This window comes from Amphibalanus amphitrite, unplaced genomic scaffold (genome assembly GCF_019059575.1).
Source record: "Amphibalanus amphitrite isolate SeventyFive unplaced genomic scaffold, NRLGWU_Aamphi_draft 001989F_arrow, whole genome shotgun sequence".
In the NCBI taxonomy this organism is placed as follows: Eukaryota; Metazoa; Arthropoda; class Thecostraca; order Balanomorpha; family Balanidae; genus Amphibalanus; species Amphibalanus amphitrite.
Genome location: NW_024883482.1, coordinates 1 through 22,500, shown reverse-complemented (window position 1 = coordinate 22,500; position 22,500 = coordinate 1). Strand labels below are relative to the sequence as shown.

Here is a 22,500-nt window from a genome sequence, read left to right as displayed (position 1 = left end):
CATCCTCCCTGTCATCTCGAAGGTAGTGGAGAAGGTCGTACAGCGACAGCTTCAACACTACCTATCCTCCAACTCTCTCCTCTCCCCTACCCAACACGGCTTCCGTCCACATCACTGTACCGAATCAGCCCTTCTCCAAATCTCTGACCGAGCACTTGCTGGCATGGATCAAGGCCACATCTCTCTGCTCTGTTTACTTGATCTGTCTAAAGCTTTTGACGTGATTTCCCATTCTAAATTGCTTGACAAGCTCGAGCTGCACGGCATTGACACTGCCTGGTTTCGAAATTATCTTGACGGTCACACGCAAAGCGTAGCCATCTCTGCCTCACAGAGCTCCCCTCCGCTCAACATTAGCCAGGGCGTCTTCCAGGGGTCATCGTTGGGTCCTCTCTTGTTCAGCATCGTCGTTAACGATCTTAGCTTGTACGCTGGCGACTCTTTTATCATTCAGTACGCCGATGACACCCAGGTTTTAGTCTCTGGACACAAGTCCGAGCTACCTGACCTTATCTTAAAACTCGAGGCATCTCTCCAGTCGCTTGGTGATTACTTTCATTCGAACGGTTTAAAACTTAACGAGTCAAAATTCGAGCTACTTCCAATCGGCTCACGTCAAAATCTGCGAGACCTCCCACCGTTCACGGTCAAGTTTCGGAAAGCCGTGCTATCACCTTGCACTGAAGCAAAAAATCTCGGTGTCACTTTTGATCGCCATCTCACTTGGGACTCGCACGTATCGCAACTATCACAGAAGTGCTTCGGCATCCTTATCGGTCTCTCCCACATCCGCCACTACCTACCATCCGGTACTCTCCCAATCCTTGTGTCTGCCCTCGTCCTTTCCCACGTCCGCTACTGCCTCTCCGTCTATGGCAACGGGTCTGCCAAGAACCTCGCCACCATCAACAAAATTCTAAATTTTGCGGCCCGCATCATCTCCGGCAAAAAGAAATTCGACCACATCTCCTCTGTCCGTGCCTCCCTCGGGTGGCCGGACCCCTCCACTATGGTTCAAGCCCAAACCCTAAACATCCTGCACAAAGCTAGACGAACAGGTCAGCCCGAGTCACTAGCTGCACTATTTGCCACTAATGCCGAGCGCCCAGACCGTAGTCGCAGCACCAGGCAGGACCACCTGCTTAGTCTTCCCCGCATACACGGCTCGGCTGCGGGGAAGCGGCAATTCGTGTACCGCGCTGCCGCAGGCTATAACGCCCTACCACGCGAGTTCTGGGACATGTCCACCTCGATGTTTACCAGCAAGGTCTTAGAACTCTTATCTTCGGTGACATGAGCTGACACGTCGCTGTAACCGCTTTTAGCTTATGCATCGTGAGTGTAGTGTGGTTTATGTGTGTTCACTTTTTATCCTCATCATTGCATTTCTTAGCGTGTGTTGACTCTGACTCGAGAATAGCCCTGTGATTCCGATCTCATGAAGGGATGAGTCTATGACGTAAATACAATACAATACAATACCGCGCTTGAACCCCACCCATAATTGCGGAACTTCTGTGCATATCGCACGCACCCGTGCTCACCGAAGGAGTATTCAGAGCAGCTGTGTTAGTTACGCCTGGAGGCTTGACATGATTACCGAACAGTCGGGGTTATGCCATGAAATATGTCACGAGGTCGGTCTGTCGGCTCGAAACTAGCGCAAAAGCGCAAGCGAGGGTGTGGTTTGGGGTTACGTGATGACCTGTCAAATGAGTGAAGACTGTACGAGTTGAGAATTGGGTTAGGAAAAAGAGGTCAGTCGGGGCGAAGGAACTGGAAGGTGTGTTTTCTGTCGCGAGCTTTGGGAACATAAGGGGATGCACTGGTTATTTTATGCTGTATAGGATGAGTAGAAACAACACTAGCGTCACAAAATTAGCGTGAAATGATATTTGATATACATAGATGAGCTAGTATTCTGGTAAACAGGCGTTTTAAGAATTCACTTTCTTGCATTACTTGTTTTTAAGTAGGTAGGTCTATATAAAAATAATACTTACTCACTCGAGTGGACAATATCACAACAAGTACGAACATAAGATATCATGCCGATGGCTTTTTTGTGTGTGAAAAAGTCTCCTTTTTCAGGCCCTTGCCTATAGCAAACAAACATGCACCACAAGCAAACCTTAGAGAGAAAATGGTTTCGATTACCGCTATCGAAAAGAGGATGCTGGCGCATTACGGAAGGTGCAACTCATTCAACGATAAATTCAACAGAGGGCCTCAGTTCCTTTTAATTAGTTTTCGAATTAACGATCTGGGGAGAGGATACAGTCACGGTGGGGACGATTTGGTGATTCAGGTGAATGGTGACTGGTGATCATTCATCTTTTCACTTATTGCGGAAACAACTGAGCGTAATATTGAGCGTTGCTTATTGAAGATAAATGCGAATACGAAATCTGGAGTGACGAAGTAAGGTAAGCAGTTCGAGGGGAAGCGATGTAGTCATTTAGAAACTTATTTCATAGCATTTAATTTCCTATTTTATGCACAAGAGATAAACACGTTTACTAATTTAATCTTACGAGTAGCATCACGCCAGAATTAAACGTTGAAAATATTATCTTACGGTTGATCGGTTAATTGAAGGGCGAAGGCGTTAGGTAAATTATTCAACAAAGAAAAAACACGACTAGGTATCAAGGCAATTTTACTTAGCAATTAGTAAACTGGATTATCAGTACGATACATATGACATAGATATTCAAAACACGCCAAACTTGTACTGAAGCTTCCGTTTTAATTAAGCCACACCCCACCTTAACACTAGTCATCATTACAGCTCCCATCACGCGCTACTTGAAACATTCACGTGTCTTACCTAATCATTTCCGCACTATGGCACTTCGTGGCGCACCTGCGGCATTTGGCGACGCATCGGTGACGTTTCGCGGCGCGCGGCGCATCGGCGCGTGCGTCAGTTTCGTCTTCCGACACAGTTCAGTGCCCGGGGCGGTAAAGTCATGACCCTCGCGACCGCCGCGAGGCGGGGTCGTGATCCCAGAGGTCAGGGCGTGGTGCGGGGTCACGAGAGGTCAAAGAGGTTACGGATGGTGCGAAACGGGAGTGTTTGTTCTACAAATAGCGGTCTCGGTTCGTTGAATCTGACTTCAGAGCGGAGAAGGATGGCTGTGGCATGGTTTCCTTGGGAATTTCGATTCGTCATGCTTGAGGGTGCGCTTATCACCGACTTGGTCTGCTGATGTTGAAAAGAGTCTGTTTATTCACATCAAGGAAAATACTACCTAGTGGTCAATACTACGAGTATATGAAGAATAGACAGCATCAGCCGTTTTCACGACGGGCTATCCGGCGAATGCACCTGATTTGACCAAATCTGCGCCTAATTTCTTTTACAGCAAATATCTTCATTTTATGAATTTATTTCAGTGTTTTAATCGATGATGCTCTATAATAATATGACCAAGCAGGCATATAAGCAATTAGTGCAACCCTAGCTGATAGCTCTGCTAAGAGACACACTGAACCTGATTTGACCAAATCTGCACCTAATCTGTACCAGATGTGTACCAAATGTGTACCAGATGGCCGTCGTGAAAACGGCTATCCTGTATTATAACTATAAACTTCTAGAAAATGATAAACATGATTGAAGTTTTCAGGTCAGATAAATGGTACTCGTAACATTAAACTCTGCATAGGTAGTGTGGGTATAGTTCGTTTTTCTTAAGTTTGCCCCTCACTGTAAACGCCTTTTTGAACACAGCACGAGAATTGCTAGCTGAATTACTGAGAAAACTGGTTGGCGCACATTGTATTGGAGATATGAATAATATTTTCAAAATAAGTTTTGAACACAGACGATGTAACGTTAATGTTAAACGCCGTGCAATTTATTAATTAGTTCTGACATAATTCCTAAGAAGTTGTCTTTCACTGTGGCGCTGTAGGTATGGGTAAATACGAGCTATGAGTCTGTGAAATAGTAAACAAATTTGATAAAATTGATCGTCTGTGAAATCTGGTGAAACCAATGTGCGCCAACCAGTTTTCTCAGTAATTCAGCTAGCAATTCTCGTGCTGTGTTCAAAAAGACGTTTACAGTGAGGGGCAAACTTAAGAAAAACGAACTATAGTGGTCCTCAATGCGCTCTAATATGTAATTGTAATGAAATATTTACAAAATAATTCATTGACTGGTTCATCATACTTGGCATCATCTAACGCTTTTCACCTTCATTTCGCCGTGGGCCCCCTGTTTTGTACAAAGCTGCGTAACACTATTCATTATTTGAGATGTGTTTTAGGGCATCGACCATTTAACCCGCGCCCCGTAGGGCTACCGGCGGACCCTACCACCCGTAGGGGGGGGGGGCGTTTCGCCCCCCCCCCTAAGATCTCGGAAAGTTACCGGCCGATTTTCAAAATTCAAACGGCGTTCGATAGCCCCACCCGGGAACTACCTTGTGACCAAATTTCATTGACCTAGGTCAAACCGATGACGTCACAGGTTAGGTCAAAGGTCCGATTTTCACCGTTCACAGGCAATTCAAGAAATGTGCTGTGAAAGCGAGTAAATTGGTAATTTATTGAAAACCATCGATGGTACATTGTTCGTCAAACACATACTTTGCTATCTGAGGTCACTGATACCAGGTCAGGTCACAGCGAGGTCAGGTCACCGGGGGTCACAATATGAATGTGTCGTGTGATACATGTTTTATGGTCCATTTTACATGACAAATGCGATTATGTGGGTTAGGCAGCCTTTGGGGCCAGCCTAGGTCACGTTTTGGTGAAGGTCAGGTCAATGTCCCAAAATTTGTCTATTTGGGTGGGAAACGACATCCAAATGAAATTCATTTTCCACTCTCACCACCATTTTTAAGAACAATTTTCCACTCCCAAGTCCCAACCAAGAAAACATAGATTTTTTACCTATAGAAAGACAGTTGTGTGGATGCCCAGTTAGCATAAAACATTCTACACCTTAGAATAAAATGCATGCTTTTTGTCATTTCTCACTCCTTTTTGATCTAATCGAATAAGCAGTTTTCCACTCTCTCCCCTCTTTTTGGTGGGTAATTTTCCCTCTGACACCCAAGACAAAACTCAATTTTGGGACACTGGGTCAGGTCAAGGTCAGGTCAAATTAGGTCAAATTTCAAAGTTGAGATTTTTGCATAAAATGGGTATCGATTCGATGCAGCTCGTCACGGGGAGTCTAATGGTGGTCTTCGTTTTGCTTTACGAGTTCTAGAATTGCCAAAAATTGAGTTTGAAAATTTGACGTCATCATTTTTGAACAGTTTTTTCGCTATAACTTGGCCAAAAAACGAGGTATCGATCTGAAATTTGGTATGTAGATAGAAGATGGTAGGCACTATCACATATATTCCGGTTTTTTGAAACTCAAAAAACTTTTTGGATTTTTTGGCGAAAATATCCCAAAAAATGTTTTTTTTTATTTTTGGGGGTCAAAACTCGAAAATTTCAAAAATTCGAGATAGCAGTTTTGTAGCCCTGTCAATTCTACACCTTTTATGTTTGATCATTTTTCTGTATCTTCAAAGCTGTAGTCCTGACAGGTCTTCTCGCGAAGGTCTTTTTTCGGTCGAAAATGACAGAACATGACGACACTCTGACGTCATTTGTGGCCAACCTATCATAGCCTCTGGTAAAATTTTTGGTCACAATGTGTAAAATTGATGCCCGGAGGGGTCCTGAAAGTTTGGTGGCGATATCTCCAGCCGTTTAGGTGATATCGACCGAAAAGGACAGGGGGGGCCGTTTCGGCCCCCCCTACGGGGCGCGGGTTAAAAGACAGCCTGGGTTTGGTATCACTTTTTATGTCAAGACATCAGCAATTAACCCTAGAACGCCTAGGGGGGGGGTTGTATCAACCCCCCCCCTGAGGTTTTTCGGAAATAGTGCAAAAACGGCGGCGCGCAGCGCCGCCAAATTTTGGGTACCTTATGGGGCAACCTTTGCGCATCTTTTGCCGAAAAAAAATTGATCGGGTCATGTCAGGTCACGGAGTTATGACGTCATAAGAGGTACAGCCTCCGGCCGGATTTTCACAAACTGAGTGCCAACGCCCGAGGTTTCCTGCCGGTGGTACGGACATCGGTTGATGGATCGTGATGAAACTTCCCATGCATGTTGGGGCAAGTATTGGCTATCATATGGTATAAGAAATTTGACCGGGTCAGGTCAGGTCACGGAGCTATGACGTCACAAGAGGAACAGCGTCCGGTACTATTTTTGAAAAGCGCCCGAACCACTATTTTGCTAATTCTTGTCACCTCAATGGGAATATGCAGCAATATTAGCTTCTACAGGGAGCAAATGGACCTCCCAAATCCAAAAATACAATCAGATTTCAAAAATTTAAATTTTGATTTTTCGAATTTCTGCCGCCGACTGTGACCTTGCCGACTTCCGGCGCTCCCAACGCGCCATTTTTAGAGCTAGGGAAACGAAATACATACCAAACGATTGAGAATTGATCAAGGAACACGATAGTGAAGGTTTCAAGTCGATATCTCCCACCGTTTTGCCGCAATCGCCGCCGAAAGTTGAAAAAAGTCTATTTTTCCGAAAATTTGACCTTTGACCGGTCAAAAGTAGGTCAAATGTTGACCTAGGACCAAAAAATATACCACCAATCGCGAGATCTCGGCGAGAGCAATCCGTTGGTCTTTTCCGCTAAGCTCTACGACCTTCCGTTTCGAAACGCCAGGGGGGGGGTCGTAACAACCCCCCCCCTGGTCGTTCGTGTTATGAGAAATGGCCTGGTCGTGCGAGGGTTAAAGACCACGAAAACACCTCCGCCGATGGGGCGCAATGCTGTTTCTCTTCTGAAATATTTAGCAGTCGTTCGATATCTAAGCCCGATAAAATATGCAATGAATTGCAGGTACCTAAAAAGGACAAACGTGGAAATGAAAATGAAAAGAAATGACGACCATTGCAATTACTCTTTTAAATAGTCACGATGTTAGTTCCTCGCATTGGTCACTGAAACTTTGTTATATTAGTTGCGCGCACTGAATATCGTGCATTCCATAAGTGTGTAACAGATAGGGTTGACATTATATGCGGAGTAATAAAATACCGACACTGTTTTAGACAAAATTGTCTAACTTACACTTTTGTACTGACAATTTAAAACAACAACGACCTCGATGCGAAGGTCGAAGATTCGAAACGAAAACAATAAACGACTAGTACCTAGCCGAAAAAATGTATCATGAATTAACAACAAAAACACCGCAACACAACTTGTTACACTCACAACCATACACTTCCGACCACCCATCCAAACAAATCCATCGACCTAGCCAGGCGCACTTTAAAATTCATGACGTTTTGATACCCCATCAGTGAGTCTGGCACACTGCCAAGTCCTCGCCACCCCCTCCCTCCCCCTGCCCCCGCGGGCATCCAATCCGCACCTCGTAGTGTTAGTACTACTCCTCGACAAAGGGTGATCGGGACATTGATCTAACAATGGGGAGGGGGAGGGGGACTGGTCAGCGGCATACAAGGTACTGACATTCACAGCTAAAAGCAGTGCAAACAATCATTGAGAATCACCGAAATCATCGATGTTACTAATTTCACTGCATTAAACGCTCGTTATTCAAGATGAGCAAGGATGGAATTACTAGGTGTCGGGAGCAAAGTTCAATAACCAATGCACCCGATAGCAACAGTTGCTGGCACTCACTCATTCCCCGTATTAATTACTTCCACGTCTTTTTCTCCTTCCATTAGAGGCACTTTGAAATAAGAGAAAATAGGAGGTGCGTGACCCCTCTCTTTACTGTTCCGCGTCGTCTCTCCCTTTCCCCTCATCTCATCTCCCCCTCCCTCCCCTCCCCTCCCTTCCGTGTTCCATGCGTAGCACCTGTATGTGTCCCCCCTCCCCTCCCCTCCCCTCCTCCCCCTCCCTTCCCCTTATCGATCAATACACCCGGTAGCAGTCCCCACCGCGCCGTGACGGCCCCATAAGGCCACCAGTGTGTCTCGAGTGGCGCCCCAGGCAAGTTAGTGGCCGCCGCCGTGAGGGATACTGACAGGTCAGTGACCTAGTGCGAGCGAGTGGGGGAGGAGAAAGGGTGGAGTGGGTGGGGGTGAAAGTTTTGGAAATGACGAGGGTAGTTTGGAAGATGTTATGGTAAGGCTGCGTGCAAAAAGATGTTACGATGTGTGTGTGTGTGTTTTTTTTTTTTAGAGCTTTTTGTGGTTTGTTGTTGTTGTCTTGTGTCAGGTAGACATTCAGCTTAAGTGCTTTACTGCTTAGGTGTTTTCCTATGCTTAGGCGACAACGTTTTCAAGTGTAAGAGAAACAGAAAGGAATGTTCATCAGAGTTTGTATTGACGGAGAGTGTAGGCTGGGTATTGTTTTTAACGGCGATGCCCGAATAACGCATTTTGGGGGCGTTGCCCGGTTGGTAGTTGGTAACGTTGTTTTTGCTGAATGTTAGCCAGGCACTTACCTTGGTAACTAATTTGTTTAACCGGGGCCTCATACAAAGTGTCAACGCAAATGATAGAAGCAAAGTGCAAAGCGCAGATCAACACCGTAACAGGTCATACCTATAACGATGAAAAAATGTCTTGCTATAGCAAATGTCACATCAACTTCGCACGGTATTCTGTTTTGATGCATAGCTACAAAAGTGTGCGCAGCACTCAAGCAGACCACATCAAATCATTCATCTGTTGGGGGTCACAACAAGTTTAGAGCCGTTCGTTGCTTCGATGTACTACGTGTTTTTAAAGAGCGCGTAACAGACATATTACGGAGCGAAGTGAGGGAATTGTCTTGAAATGTCGCCACAAGGAGACAGCTTTACCCCTGATCACCAACCAGTCTGATTTTTTTCAGGTGACCATTGCTGAGAAGAGGACACTGATCGTGATGAAAGTGGGCGAGGCAGAGTTGATGTAAGCATCGCAAGATTTACGCCACAACACTGGCGTAGAAAACGTCAGTTAAAATCGTAGAGTGGTGAAGTAAGCGAGTGTTTTCTGCGTGTGAAAATTTTGAAGCATCAGTGATTGAAAGGAACGTAAACTTTGTGAAGAGATCATACTCTCGAATTAAAACGATCGAAAACCAGCGAATAGCAAAGCCCCCACATCACCCATCTTTCAAGAGGAGCTCTTCATCCCAACTACGTCATTTGACGTCATCCGTATACCACAATGGAGAAATACGAGAGTTTGGGTGTAGTCGGCGAAGGGTCGTATGGAATCGTCATGAAATGTAGGCATAAGGAGACTGGGCAGATCGTCGCCATCAAGAAGTTCATGGAAGGAGATGAAGACGCCCAAGTGAAGAAAATCGCTATGAGGGAGGTGCGAATGCTAAAGGTGAGTTCATATCGGTGTAGTTTTACCATTCTTGTAGTGATTGTTATTTGTGGGAAGTCTAAGGTCTTCTAGGGGAAGAATATAAATTTGTGTTCGTTTTTTTTTTCTATGGTCATGATTGTATCACCGATGCTGTTCATGCGGCCCTCTAAGTGTAATAATAGTGATGCTGTTTTTCAAGGCTTCCATCTATCTTCACAAAAAAACTTTCCTGACGTCCTGCTTGTTATATCCAATCACCCATATTGAGGTCAATGATGGATACCTGTACTTACACGTGACTTTACGTGACCTCATACCTGACGAGTGAATCAATACTTGCCGTCTTTCTGACCCAGAATGTCAGATTGTTTCCACGAAGGCGAGGCGTATGGCGTACATACCTCAGACAGAATGTTTTGGTGGCTCGCTGAATCATCATAAACGTGTATATAGTGAAAAGTTGGTTGAAATGAATGGTGACTGTGCCCTGAGTGGGAAATAAGGTTATGCTAATCACTCAACTAATGTTATGACGTTTTATTTTTCTTAAGGCAGAAAACTTTGCAACTTGAGAAAACAACACTGGCTTGTAGCGAGAACATTGTTGAATCTTGATTTATTCATTTGCATGCAATCTTACCACAGTTGAGCTAACTGTTGCTGACTGTTTTCTTTAGTTCAATCTATTCCAGTTCGACACACCGTCTTGAAACTTCTAAGACGCGTGACCCCTTTTCGATTTCAGAATCATCATAAAATTATTGGCCTACCCCCTGCCGTAGCCTCCAATTCACTTTAACCCGTCACCAAATCCTTTGATAGAACATCCCCAGGCGATTTCCCATACCCATCAATTCGACCACCGTCACAACAGCCAAAACTAGTTGCGTGACCGAACATCATCAGGTCAATGACCTCTCGGACACCAACGGGCCTCTAATTTAGCGACGGAGCCGTGGAGGCTGTCATGTGTTAGATGGCGTTCTGAATCGAGCAGAGAATGGTCTAGATTGGCTTTTGTTTGGTGGGTGCGTGTTGGTGAATCATGTGGTTCTTTGACGGTGAATGTCCTTGTTTCTGTGTTTGTGACTGTGTTTGCATGTCATTACGGAGCGAGCGAAGCGAGCGTAGTGTTTCCTTAGATTAACGGAAATTTCTGAGTATGAGCGGCCGGCCGTGGTCACGCTTTTGCGAGGCTTATATCTCAGCAACCACTTGACCGATTTACACGCGGTAATTTTTGTAGGGTAGCTTCATTCCTTCTACCAAGTATTGCACTATTCCCGATGCATGTGGGTGACCCCTTATGCACGTGCCACGTGCAAAACGAAGAGGTGTCAGTTTTGTAATTGTTGCAATATCTCGGTAACTACTTGGCCGATTGCGCTGAAAGTTGGCATGTAGGTAGGCACCCACTAGGCACTGCATATACATGTGCCAGAGTTGGGGTGCTGCTGCACGTGCGCACGTGCAGGGGTCGTTTCCAGATCTCGGGAACGGCTTGACCGATTGCACTCAAATTTGGTACACGGTTAGGGACCGGTTAGAAGGGTGCTGTGCACAAGTCAGTTGGGACCCATTTTGCACGTGCGCACGTGCAGGGTGCCGCTTCCAGATCTCGAGAACGGCTGGGTCGATTGTGCCCAAATTTGGCACATCGCTAGAGACCAGTTAGTAGGGTGCCGTGCACAAGTCAGTTGGAGGAACCCCCTCGCAATTTCGCACGTGCAAGGCCCACCCTCTCGCTCGCTCCGTTAGTCGCCCCAAAAGGCGTTATACTGGTTGTATTTGTGTCACTTTGTTTGTGATCCTTTGTTTTTGTCCTTGTGTTTCTGATCTGTTTTTTGAATCTTGTGCTTGTGTCTCTGTTTTTTTTTTACCTCGAATGTTAGGAAGGCTGGAATTTGAACTGACAAAAACGTAGGCCACGCTCAGCAAGCTTGTTTCATAGACCCCGGCCATTGCCGTCCGAACGGCTAATCGTTTGTGGCACAGATAACAGTAGTACTACTGACTGTTATCTGTGTTTGTGCCAATGTCTAGCTTCAGCTATTTTCTCTCTCGCCCCAGTGTCTACGTTTGCGTCCCTGTTTTAGTGTCTCGTTTTACTTCCCTCTTTCATTCCATTGGCAACGTGAAGAAAAACCGACAAATCTCCCTACAAAACTGATAAACCTCCCTTTGTCAAATGTGCATACCCGACAACACTAAATTCTTCTTTTTCCTTATGCATCAGTGTCTGAACTTTGCGAACCCGTTGTGCTTCTCTCATGCTACCTACGCCTGCTTTATGATTCCTCCCTTCCCTTACCCTCAGCGTCTTCGTCACGAGAATCTGGTCAACCTCCTGGAGGTATTCCGTCGAAAGCGCCGCCTCTGCCTCGTGTTTGAGTTCGTTGAGAGTACCGCTCTGGACCTGCTGGAGGCCCGATCCAGTGGAGGTCTGGATCCAGAGGCGGTCAGGAGTTATACGTTCCAGCTGCTGAGGGCACTGGAATTCTGCCACGCCCAAAATGTGAGTGAAGAGGGAAAGGGTAAAGGCCAAAGGGGGTTTCGCATACGCAACATGTGTGAAAATACTGCCTGTGAAGAACTTCCAAACTTTAAATTTGATTTTAAAGAGTTTTAATGCACATAAAATGTGTGGAAAGGCTTTCTAAATTTTATGTTACCAAACGTAGAATTTAAGAGGCTATCAAAACCATGGTATGTGCCCTTACTTTATGGTTTTAATATATCTTAATTTAACCATCATTCTCTCCGATGGCATCACCTCTAATGGCCCTTGTCGCCGAGGTGTCCTAAAACCCACATCATCGGATGGCAGTGTGACACTGTGACAGCAATACTTCAGTGAAACATTACCTATATACGGGCAGCCATCAGCCATCTGTGGGCTCTCCTCAACACGAGTGCTCGTAAATACGTACCACCTATATGTAATGTAAACAAACTACCGGTGATACTGACAACTGCGCAATGCAACTTAAAACCCTCGCATGTGTGCGACGTTTGCCAGCTTCATGTGTAGGGGGGGGGTCGGTTGGACCCCCCCCCCCTTGCCGTTTGGCCCCTAATCAAGCTACAGCTTCGCGGAAAAAACGAGCGTGTTGCCCGTGACGAGAGGAAGCCGATGATACCCAATTTTAAGGTCCTAGGTCATTGGTTGACCTTCCAGGTCAGGTCAATGACCCAAAGTCGGGAAAATCGGGACCTGTTAAAAAGTCGTAAAGTGTGGCTGCTAAGGGGTTTTTCGGGGTGCTGATCACGAATATCGTGTTAGTTTTGATCACAGATGATGCCTTTAAGCATTTTGACCAGGTCGGGTCAGGTCAGGTCAAGTCAACCAGTAGGGGTCGTGACGGGTATTCGTAGTACGTGTCAACCGCCTCTGACAGCTTCGTAACATGTTACGAAGTCACCAAAGCTACTTCGTAAATATTCAAATGGTTGCTAAATTCGAATTCAGCTCCAAAAACTAGCCTGTAAAACTGTAAAACTCGAAAAAGTTTCGAGTTTTACGAGAAACATGTAAAACTCGAAAAAAGTGAACCGAGGTCACCAAAGGTCACTGACCTGACCTGACCTTCAGGTGACCTTGACACCCACCCTAATGCATGGGAGCAACATCAAATCACATGTTTGAACGTTTGAAACCACGAAAAGCTTGCAAACGCGCGGCTAATGCGAGCCGACATACGCGAAATGGCGATTCCGGCCAAACATGGTCTCGGAAAAGAGGTCACAGGTCAAAGGTCATTAGGGTCAGGGTCATGAAATTTTAAGGGTAGGTGTAAAATTGATCAATGCGAGGGTACTGAAAGTTTCGTCGCGATCAGCCGCTTTTTACGCGAGTTATTCGCGAAAAACCATGGGGGGTCCATCCGACCCCCCCCTACACATGCGAGGGTTAACATCTTAACACTACCACCCTCCTCGCTTTTCAGATCATTCATAGAGACATCAAACCAGAAAACGTCCTGATCTCCGGTCTGGGAGTGCTGAAGCTCTGCGACTTTGGCTTTGCGCGACCTCTAGCGGGTCCCGGTGAAAACTGTACTGACTATGTCGCCACTAGATGGTACAGGGCTCCGGAGCTACTGGTTGGAGATACACGCTACGGACGGTGAGTGGACCGCCCTCTAGCGGGGCCCGGTGAAAACTGTACTGACTATGTCGCCACTAGATGGTACAGGGCTCCGGAGCTACTGGTTGGAGATACACGCTATGGACGGTGAGTGGACCGCCCTCTAACGGGGCCCGGTGAAAACTGTACTGACTATGTCGCCACTAGATGGTACAGGGCTCCGGAGCTACTGGTTGGAGATACACGCTATGGACGGTGAGTGGACCGCCCTCTAGCGGGTCCCGGTGAAAACTGTACTGACTATGTCGCCACTAGATGGTACAGGGCTCCGGAGCTACTGGTTGGAGATACACGCTATGGACGGTGAGTGGACCGCCCTCTAGCGGGTCCCGGTGAAAACTGTACTGACTATGTCGCCACTAGATGGTACAGGGCTCCGGAGCTACTGGTTGGAGATACACGCTACGGACGGTGAGTGGAAGGGAAGCGGAGGGGAGGGAGGGATGGAGGAAAGGGAGGGAGGAAGGGAGGGAGGGAGAGAGAGTGAGAGTGGGAGGTAGAATGGGGAGGAAGCCGGAGGGAAAAAAGAAGACTGGAGGGAGGGGAGGGGAAGGAATGGAGGGAAGGGAGGGATAGGAAGGGAGATGGGAAGGAAAGGGAAATCAGGAAAGAAAGAGAGGAAGGGTAAAGGAGGGATGAGAAGAGAAGGAATGGTAAAAAGAAGAAAATGGATGAAAAGTGAAGAAGGAGAGCAAGAGAACAGAAAGGAGGGAGGGAAGGATCGGGGATAAAGGAGGGCAGAAGGAGGTGAAGACCAGAGAAGGCCTCATCTCTGCCAACCATCAGCCAGTGCTGCCAAATCTAACCCACACCACTCGCTAAAATCTGTCACTGGGTCGCCAATGACTGAGCAATACACATTTCACGGTTCACTGCGCGCAGTCGCGCTGGTGCATTTGAGAAGTCACGGTAGGGAGAGGGAGGGAGAGAGGGGAGAGGATGGGAGAGGTAGCGGTGTCGTCTGAAGAAAATGTGTCGCGCGTGGTGCCATGATGGGGTGGAAATGTGCCAGGCAGGATGGCTACTGTTAACATAGTTGAGGCTGGTTTTGCATCACGTTTGTGCAACTCACAAGTGCTCTTTATCTTTGTTTGGGGACGGGAAATCGGTGAACCGATTACGCTAGATTTGATTGGGGGTGATTAGCTGATGTTGCAATGGAATCTTGGTAAGACGAGATCCAATCTAAATTGGCCCTATTACGTTTATTACCTTCCCTGCGAACGAACAGCCACAAGATTGTTTGAGCAGCGTTCACGAGTTATTGGAATCTCCGTCAACATTATAAAGCATCAAACAATGTTGATCTTTGAAAAACGCAATTAGACTATAATAAATCAAGTTGGTATTGCAAGAGCAGCAACGGAAGTTTATATTTGTGTTGCAATATCTGCTTACTTAGTACTTTTTAGACTGTTGTAGACTGACGTTGTATGTCCTTTACACTAATGTTGATGTTTGGGCAGCAGGATTTCTGTTCATTTATTGTTGTTGACAGTGCTTGCGCTATATCTTTCCATTGTAAAGCTGACGTATTGGCAGCAGGACTTATGTTCATGTATTGTGTTTCTCCACAGGGGAGTGGCTGTGTGTGGCAAGATGTCTGTTCATCTATTGCTGTTGACATTGCTCTCGTTGTGACTGTCCACAGAGAAGTAGACGTGTGGGCAGCAGGATGTATGTTCATTTATCGTTGCTGACTTTGCTCACGTTGTGTTTATCCACAGGGAAGTAGACGTGTGGGCGGCAGGATGTCTGTTCTCCGAGATGCTGACAGGAGACCCCCTGTTTCCCGGCGATAGTGATATTGATCAACTCTACCAGATCATTCAGACAACAGGTAGGTGCTAACAAGCTTATAGCGTAATGTCGTAGGTGCTAACAAGCTGCATTGTGTAATATCGATCAGGTTTACCAGTTCATACGGACAACAGGTGAGTACTAATCAGCTTACTAGTGTCAATACAATACCAATACGAATAAAACAACAATATTGTCATTGTCTGTGAGAAAAATAAATTGTCTACCTCTTCTTATCTTGCTATTGCATTCATTGACTAACTCCACTCAAACACTTATGCATACCAAGGAATACATAGGCATATATATGGCTCCAACAGCTCATGCAAACAAAAAAATGTGTCAACTAACCAGCTTATTGATGTTTTGTGTAATATCGGACATACAAACAGCAGCTAGGAAACCACGTTAGAGTCGTTGGTAGTTACGGATTGGGGGTGTAAATTGTCAGATCAGGCTGACTTAACGATTCCCAGACACAGGCAAGTAATCTAATACTTGTTACCGCTGCATCTTTAGTCATTTTCCCTTGAATGAACCGTAAGTCATTATAGTTCTCACTGTTTGAGTTATTGCCTCGCTAATATCTGCATTTCCCATACAATGTGTTGTTTGAATCAGTTTTAACAGCTAGCCCATAAGCCTTATTATCTCTTGACTTCACATGTGTTAAATTGATGATATGGAGCCCCTAATTGGCTGTGAGAATTAATGCATGGCTTACTCCTGTAATGCAACCCTTTACCGTAACATAAGCAGGCTGCTGTTCTTTGATTTAGGGTAATTTTAATTATCCCGTCTTGGGTGTTGCACTTGTGAAATGAGTGGCGGGTTACCGTAGAAGTTCCGTTCAAGCCACCACCATCTTCCTACAGTTTTTGGGTTATGGCATGGGTGGTAAAAGATCAGGCAATGCCAAAACTAAATACGAGTAGTTGCGTATTGGTACGGATCAAACGGCCGTGCGTAGACGTTATGGATTGGTCAACATAGCAAGATAGGCACGGTGTTTTTATGGCTAGCAAACAAAGGAGCTTGCTGTTTTTGTCACCCATTTTAGAGCCCAAGTTCAGGTAAAACTAGAGCTGAAAGGCTTCATGCACTGAAAGCCGGGACGGTTCGATCCCTAACTTTTAAATGCATTTGTTCAATGCTTTCCTTATTTGCACTAGAGATTATATCAGCTTTTTAAGCTATCCCAAAAAACGAAGTTTTTTAGATTCAGCTACCAGACTTAACTTATGACTTATACCACCAAATGTCTACAAAACGCTGCATCATAACGCAAGTTACGCTTTACGCTTTGCCAAGCGTCGCTTTAAACTGACAACAGGGATCTTACTCATCCTAAAAAACTTAAATTATGAAATCCTTTCAGCGTAGTGCGTAGTAAGCCTGTTGTATCCAATACCCAAGCTGTGTGTAACCATGGCAACAAAAGCAAAACATTACGGTATCACCACCTTCAACTAGCAGCGTTCTTGCCAGAATCGTTCTTATCTTCAATCTCTTGTCATATATGCCAGCGTTCGCATTACCTCGCGGTCAAAGGTCGACATGTCTCCGACAGGTGCTATGGCCTGACCAGTGACGTCATCAGCCTTTGTCTTGCGGCAGTAATGCCCGCGGCGACGGCGTGGGTCACTCATCAATAACGTAACCCGACGTCCGGTGCCGGCGAGCGTAAGGCGGCGGTTTTAGTGGACAGTAATTGAGTGGTGCTTTGCCGTACGAGCCAGTGCCTGGCTGGCTATGGGCGGGGCTGGGGGAGGGGATCGACAAACTAATCGATGACCTGAGGCCTCTTGCACCAAACCACCTAGCTAGGTAGAATCGGCAAAATACCTACCTAGTAAAACTACCTACGACGGTAACTTCTCTTGCACCATCCTACCTACCTACCTAGGTGAATTTGACAGCTAGCGTTTTTAGGATTTGTTTTGATTGGCTGTTCGGCGACGAATTATTCGTGGGCGTAAACAAATAGTAAGTAAAGAAAACTAATAAATGGATATTGTTTTTATAAATATATATTTTGGTATTATGAAATCATTTTTCATTTATGTAAATACAGATGAAAGTTGCCTAGATATTAAATCATTTGAACAAATAAGTTTCGTTTCCATGGCAACGAGCGAGTCTTTAATGAGGCTGTTTTGTTACGGAGGTTTATCGCCTTGATACGGAGAAGCACCTCAGTGTACTGATGGAGCGTGTGGTCAATTATATTATTATTCACTCATAAAACATTGATTTACCATTGTCCAAACATTTTGTAATGCCTAATTTACATTAAAGTACCCGTGGATTATCATGTATTGTGCCTATTGTTACTAATTGAATCATTTTACCTAAGCTTTTGCTAGTTATTTTCGAAGTCGAGTTTACCGTCAAATCGTCAAAAAGTCCTCCGCGATTACTTCTTTCCGGCTTTCGATGCAAGAGGAAAACAGCCGGTCGACTTTAACAACTGGTAAGGTCCGATGCCGCTGGGTAGAATTTCTAGGTAAATTTTCACGGTAGCGTTTTTTGGTAGGTAGTTTGGTGCAAGAGAATCTAGGTAAAATCGGAATTTACCTAGGTAGGTAGTTTGGTGCAAGAGGCCTCTGATATTTGGACGGTAAAGCTTGTTAGCTGAGACGGATAAAAACATACAGCACGTGGGGTGTGCTGAAGTGGACAAAGAACAATGTGGAACGCGATGTCAACAGTTGGAAATCGCTACGAGGTGATTTCGAGAGGAGACTAGGTACTGAACAAAGCGACACCTGCCAAGAGAGACATAAAAACAGAAATACCAATCTTTTGTCGCTGTTATTCGTACTAATCTTAAATGGATCATCGATTTGTGTCAGATCTTGCATAAGTGTCCTTTATAGCCGAGATTTCATTAAAACAATGAAATCCAATAACTGAGTCAGCGCTAAAGCGATGTCAGCAGGACAGTCATGAAACGCTGCTACTAAATTATGTACCCGCGCACTCAATCGGTTCCCTGGAAGACAAGGCACTGCGTTCATTCAGCATCGATTTGCTATAGCTTGGGTCGTGTACGCTGGTCTACTTTCAGACCTGGTAATAAAAGTTTTTATTTCATTATTAGTGATGATGCTTCTCTAATAATTATGATTATAGCTAGCAGAACGAGTATGAAGACTTGTGAGCTTGTCTTTGTTCGTCACTATTCCGTTCCGATTCTCCACCGAAATCTGTATCTTAGCCATTACCCTAATATTCCCCATTTACCCCATTACCCTACTGATCCCCCCCCCCCATCACCTCATTTTCCTGATTTTATCATTTTATCACCAACACCGCTGTTTCACCTACTGTCGAGCCATCTCTCATTCCACTCACTATCCCCCATTTCCCACAATCACTTACGTTCTTTTCCTCTTCCCATTTCCACTCCATTCGCATCGTGTCATTTTTGGTTCCCCTCCCTATTTTCCCCACCGTCTCTCCTCCGTTGCCGTATTTTTATCTCTTCTAGTCTTTCATGTTCCCTAACATCCTCTCAATCGTTTCTCTTCCCCTCCCTAGATCCTCAATCATCCGATCTTTAGTTTCACTTCCCACTTCTTTGATTTCCCTTCCCCATATCCCCCACCTTCTTTGGTTTCTCCCATTTCCCCAATGGTCTCTTATTCGGTTCCACTTCTCCTATGTATCATCTTAAGTCCCCCTCCCCACCACCCATCTTTCGGCTCCCCCCTCTCCCCCCCCCCCCCCCCACCCACCGTCTCATCCGCCGTCTTCGGCTTGGCCCCATGACCGCAAAGGTCACCAGACCGTAACGCCAAGCCTCAGACGTTACGTGACTTGCCGTGACGACACCTGGGAGTCGCGCGTCACGCCTAGCGGTGCGCGGCTGCGTCACGGGCCGTGTCACGGTGGGTGTGACGCTCGGTGTGACGGTGGGCGCGGTGTCGTTACGATGGGTATGGGTGTGGTGTGGGGTTGTTCCTAGCGTTTGACCCGTTTTGAGGGTATTTAAATGACGCATATTGAGTAGTCTTTGGAGTGATTTGCAAAATTTTATGATCGTGTAAGGTGTAAGTGACATAAGAAATTATCAATTTACGGTGAAATAAGTGAGATATGAGATAATTAGTGACACATAAAATAGCAATACTAACGCTTATAGGAAACAAGCGCACAGTTCGAAAAGTTGACAACCATCGGGTGAATAGGAAGACGCCATTGAAAGACTGAACTACACTGGGATTTCCCACCCATCCCCATCCCTCTATCCTTCACAAATCACTGGGAACAGTTTTTGTCTGATAATTACTAGCCATGACGTGCTAACTGGCGGCTGCTTGTTAAAGCTACCAGATGCTTCCATATATCCAACGGTCCCCGCGAGACCATGCGACATAGTTTCAAGCGCGACAACACCTTCTTCAGCAACGGAGAGCTGCGACTGCATTGTCACGAGCCAGTACAGTAGGCCGTGTGAGAATCGACGCTGATTTGAATGACTTGTGGAGTTGCTTTCTGAAGCTTACGCATGGCTGGGTTTGGGCTAGCCGGAGCAGAGAGCCGGAGACTGCGACGGGCGATGAAAAGCTAACAGCGCTAGCGGGGAAGGTAGGCTGTCCCGCACGACACACATGCGCGGCGGCGCAGTATCACGAGACAATGCAGTGACCGCCGCGAATGAAGGCTGGCCGGTCTCAAAGATAAATGAATGCCGGTGTTCTGGTTGGGATAGCTGATTGTACGGCGCTATTAATGGAATAAAAGGTGGGCGTTATAGGTTCCGATGGCTGTTATGTAAGGCCTTGATTGTGCAACGGTACATGAAAAAGCGATGGACATTGTGCGGTTAGAAAATATTCACTGTGAATATCGTAACGCTTTAGGTTGAAGGTTTGTGTCATCAATCAAAAAAAATATTTGCTTGTACTGCCATCGGACGGGTTTCTATGTTTTACGATGAAGACATTGAGCATCGTAAGCTTTTTAAGACGCCAGGAAAAGACGAGAGAAAATAATTGGGGAGGAGGGAGAGGGAGAGAGAGAGAGAGAGAGAGAGAGAGAGAGAGAGAGAGAGAGAGAGAGAGAGAGAGAGAGAGAGAGAGAGAGAGAGAGAGAGAGAGAGAGAGAGAGAGAGAGAGAGAGAGATGGGAATAAGAAAACATAGGAAGAAAGAAAAAACGAACTGTGAGAAACTGGTTGTCAGGTGATCGTAAGCTGTCGGGTTGTCACTTACTTGGGCGGATCAAAGACCAGTAGATCGATGCAGTAGATTACAATTGTGGATAGATCACGTAGCATGTAGATACCGCATTGAATACCGCAGTAGAAAACACGGTAGAATAAACGGTAGATCACGCAAAACAGAGACAACGGTTCACTCAATATACCCTGGATTCGACGGCACTCCGTAGAGCTAACACGGTAGAAAACGCAGTAGAGCACACATTACTCTACCACAGCCACTAGCTTGAGCTTTGACGACCACACTGCTCACTCCCCGCACAGAACATCAGCCAGGGGACACTGACCTGAGCCCTGCGACCGACCCAGCTTCGGGTCACCCGCTTCCCCGGGCGGCGCAGAGGCGTGCCCAGCTATCTAAGAAAGGGTGGCGCGGTTCAGTGCAGGTGCACCAAACACAATATACAGCACGACTCAACACAATACAGAATGCAACATAGCACAATTTACCACAGCACAACATAGCACAATATAACACAGCACAAAATAACACAATCACTACGTTTCCATGACACGTCTAAATCGATTTAAGGAAATTTCACGTGCGTTTTTCTCGGATACTTTTCAACTTATACAAAAAAATGAGCGTATATGTAGCTTTAGCTAGCACTTTATCCTATAATTACAATTTTAAATAATGTCTAAATGATATGACGGACACTAAAACTATTTTACAAAATCGGCTAAACCTATGTCATGGAAACGTAGTAAATAAAACACAGTACAACACAACATCATACAACACAACAAACAGCATAGCGTTACCGAACATGGCATGCATCACAATACTACCATACAAAATATGTCACGCAACATAGCACCACATTCACCACAGGCCCATCGAACACAACACACCACAAGAATAAAGTTAAAAGCAACCTTCTGATGCCAGCTCATGATAAACAGTCACCACTACCGATATCCGCTGTAACGAACAGTTCCTCTCTCAAAGTGTATCCCCCCCCCGTTGCAGTTGTGCTCGACATGTCTTCTCTAAAAGTTCATCACCACACCCCTCCCTCTGCTGTGTCCACAGGTCCCCTCTCGAAGGCCCACCTGGAGCTGCTGACCCACAACCCGGCCATGTCGGGTCTCCGACTGAGTCCGGCCGTGCGGCCACGGTTCGCCGTGAAGTTCCCGAGCTGGCCCCAACTGCAGGTGGCGTTTCTTCAGGTGAGGTGGGGAGGAAAAAATGGAGGGAAAGCCGGAAATAAGGGAAACGAAAGAGTGGAAGACATCCTTTCTCAAAGAAAAAAAAATACTAAGGAGAAATAAAATCAAACATTACCTAAACATAAACATAAACATACTCGTATACTATAACCATTAGTGTCCGTGCAGTGTGCACATAAGGTAGGTAGTGAAGAGAAAGCAAGGGAATATATTTAAAATAAGAAGTTATGCGTTATTCCCAAGTCTCATGATTGTGAGTAATTATTTGTGATTGTTGAGTTGATTTTGCTGATTGACACGATCTACAATCTACATAGTTTGTTGATAGACACAACTAGTAGACACAATGTAAATATTTTCCGATACCGTTCATACTTCCATGCATGTACCAATATGGACACATAAAAATGATCTCACGCCACACATTCTCACGATCTAGACCACAGTCACGCCAAGTTTTTTTTTCTTTCTCGCTGGACATATTGGGTAGTATACCACCCGCAAAAACACACGCTAACCGCTCATCAACCTTAGCGCCTGACCACAACCTCAATCGGTCCAAATGACTGTTATTAGTGCCATGGTACATTCCGCAATTAATTGCCGAATAACCCACAAGACATTCCTGTTACTTTTTATTAGGAGATTCTTTTGACGAGTATCAAGGAAGAAGTAATTGATATGAGAATATGGATGTCTTCCGCACGATGTCAATGCTGACATACTGTCTTTGTGTTCTTTGTTGCCGCAATGAATACAAATCTGATCTGTTGTCACAGACGGAACGCTATTGACTTGGTATTTGCCCGTGGCTGTAT

General features: G+C 45.6%; 1 protein-coding gene across 1 annotated transcript; it reads left to right on the top strand.

Annotated features, from left to right (window-relative positions):
- Positions 1 to 1,760: 1,760 nt before the first annotated feature.
- Positions 1,761 to 21,682, top strand: LOC122376029 (cyclin-dependent kinase-like 2; the record flags this gene model as incomplete). The annotated part of the gene is made up of 6 exons (XM_043355685.1): positions 1,761 to 2,426; positions 8,867 to 9,354; positions 11,654 to 11,851; positions 13,284 to 13,462; positions 15,211 to 15,323; positions 21,546 to 21,682. Coding segments are annotated over exons 2-6 (795 nt in total), but the record flags the coding sequence as incomplete, so codon positions are not given.
- Positions 21,683 to 22,500: the final 818 nt, after the last annotated feature.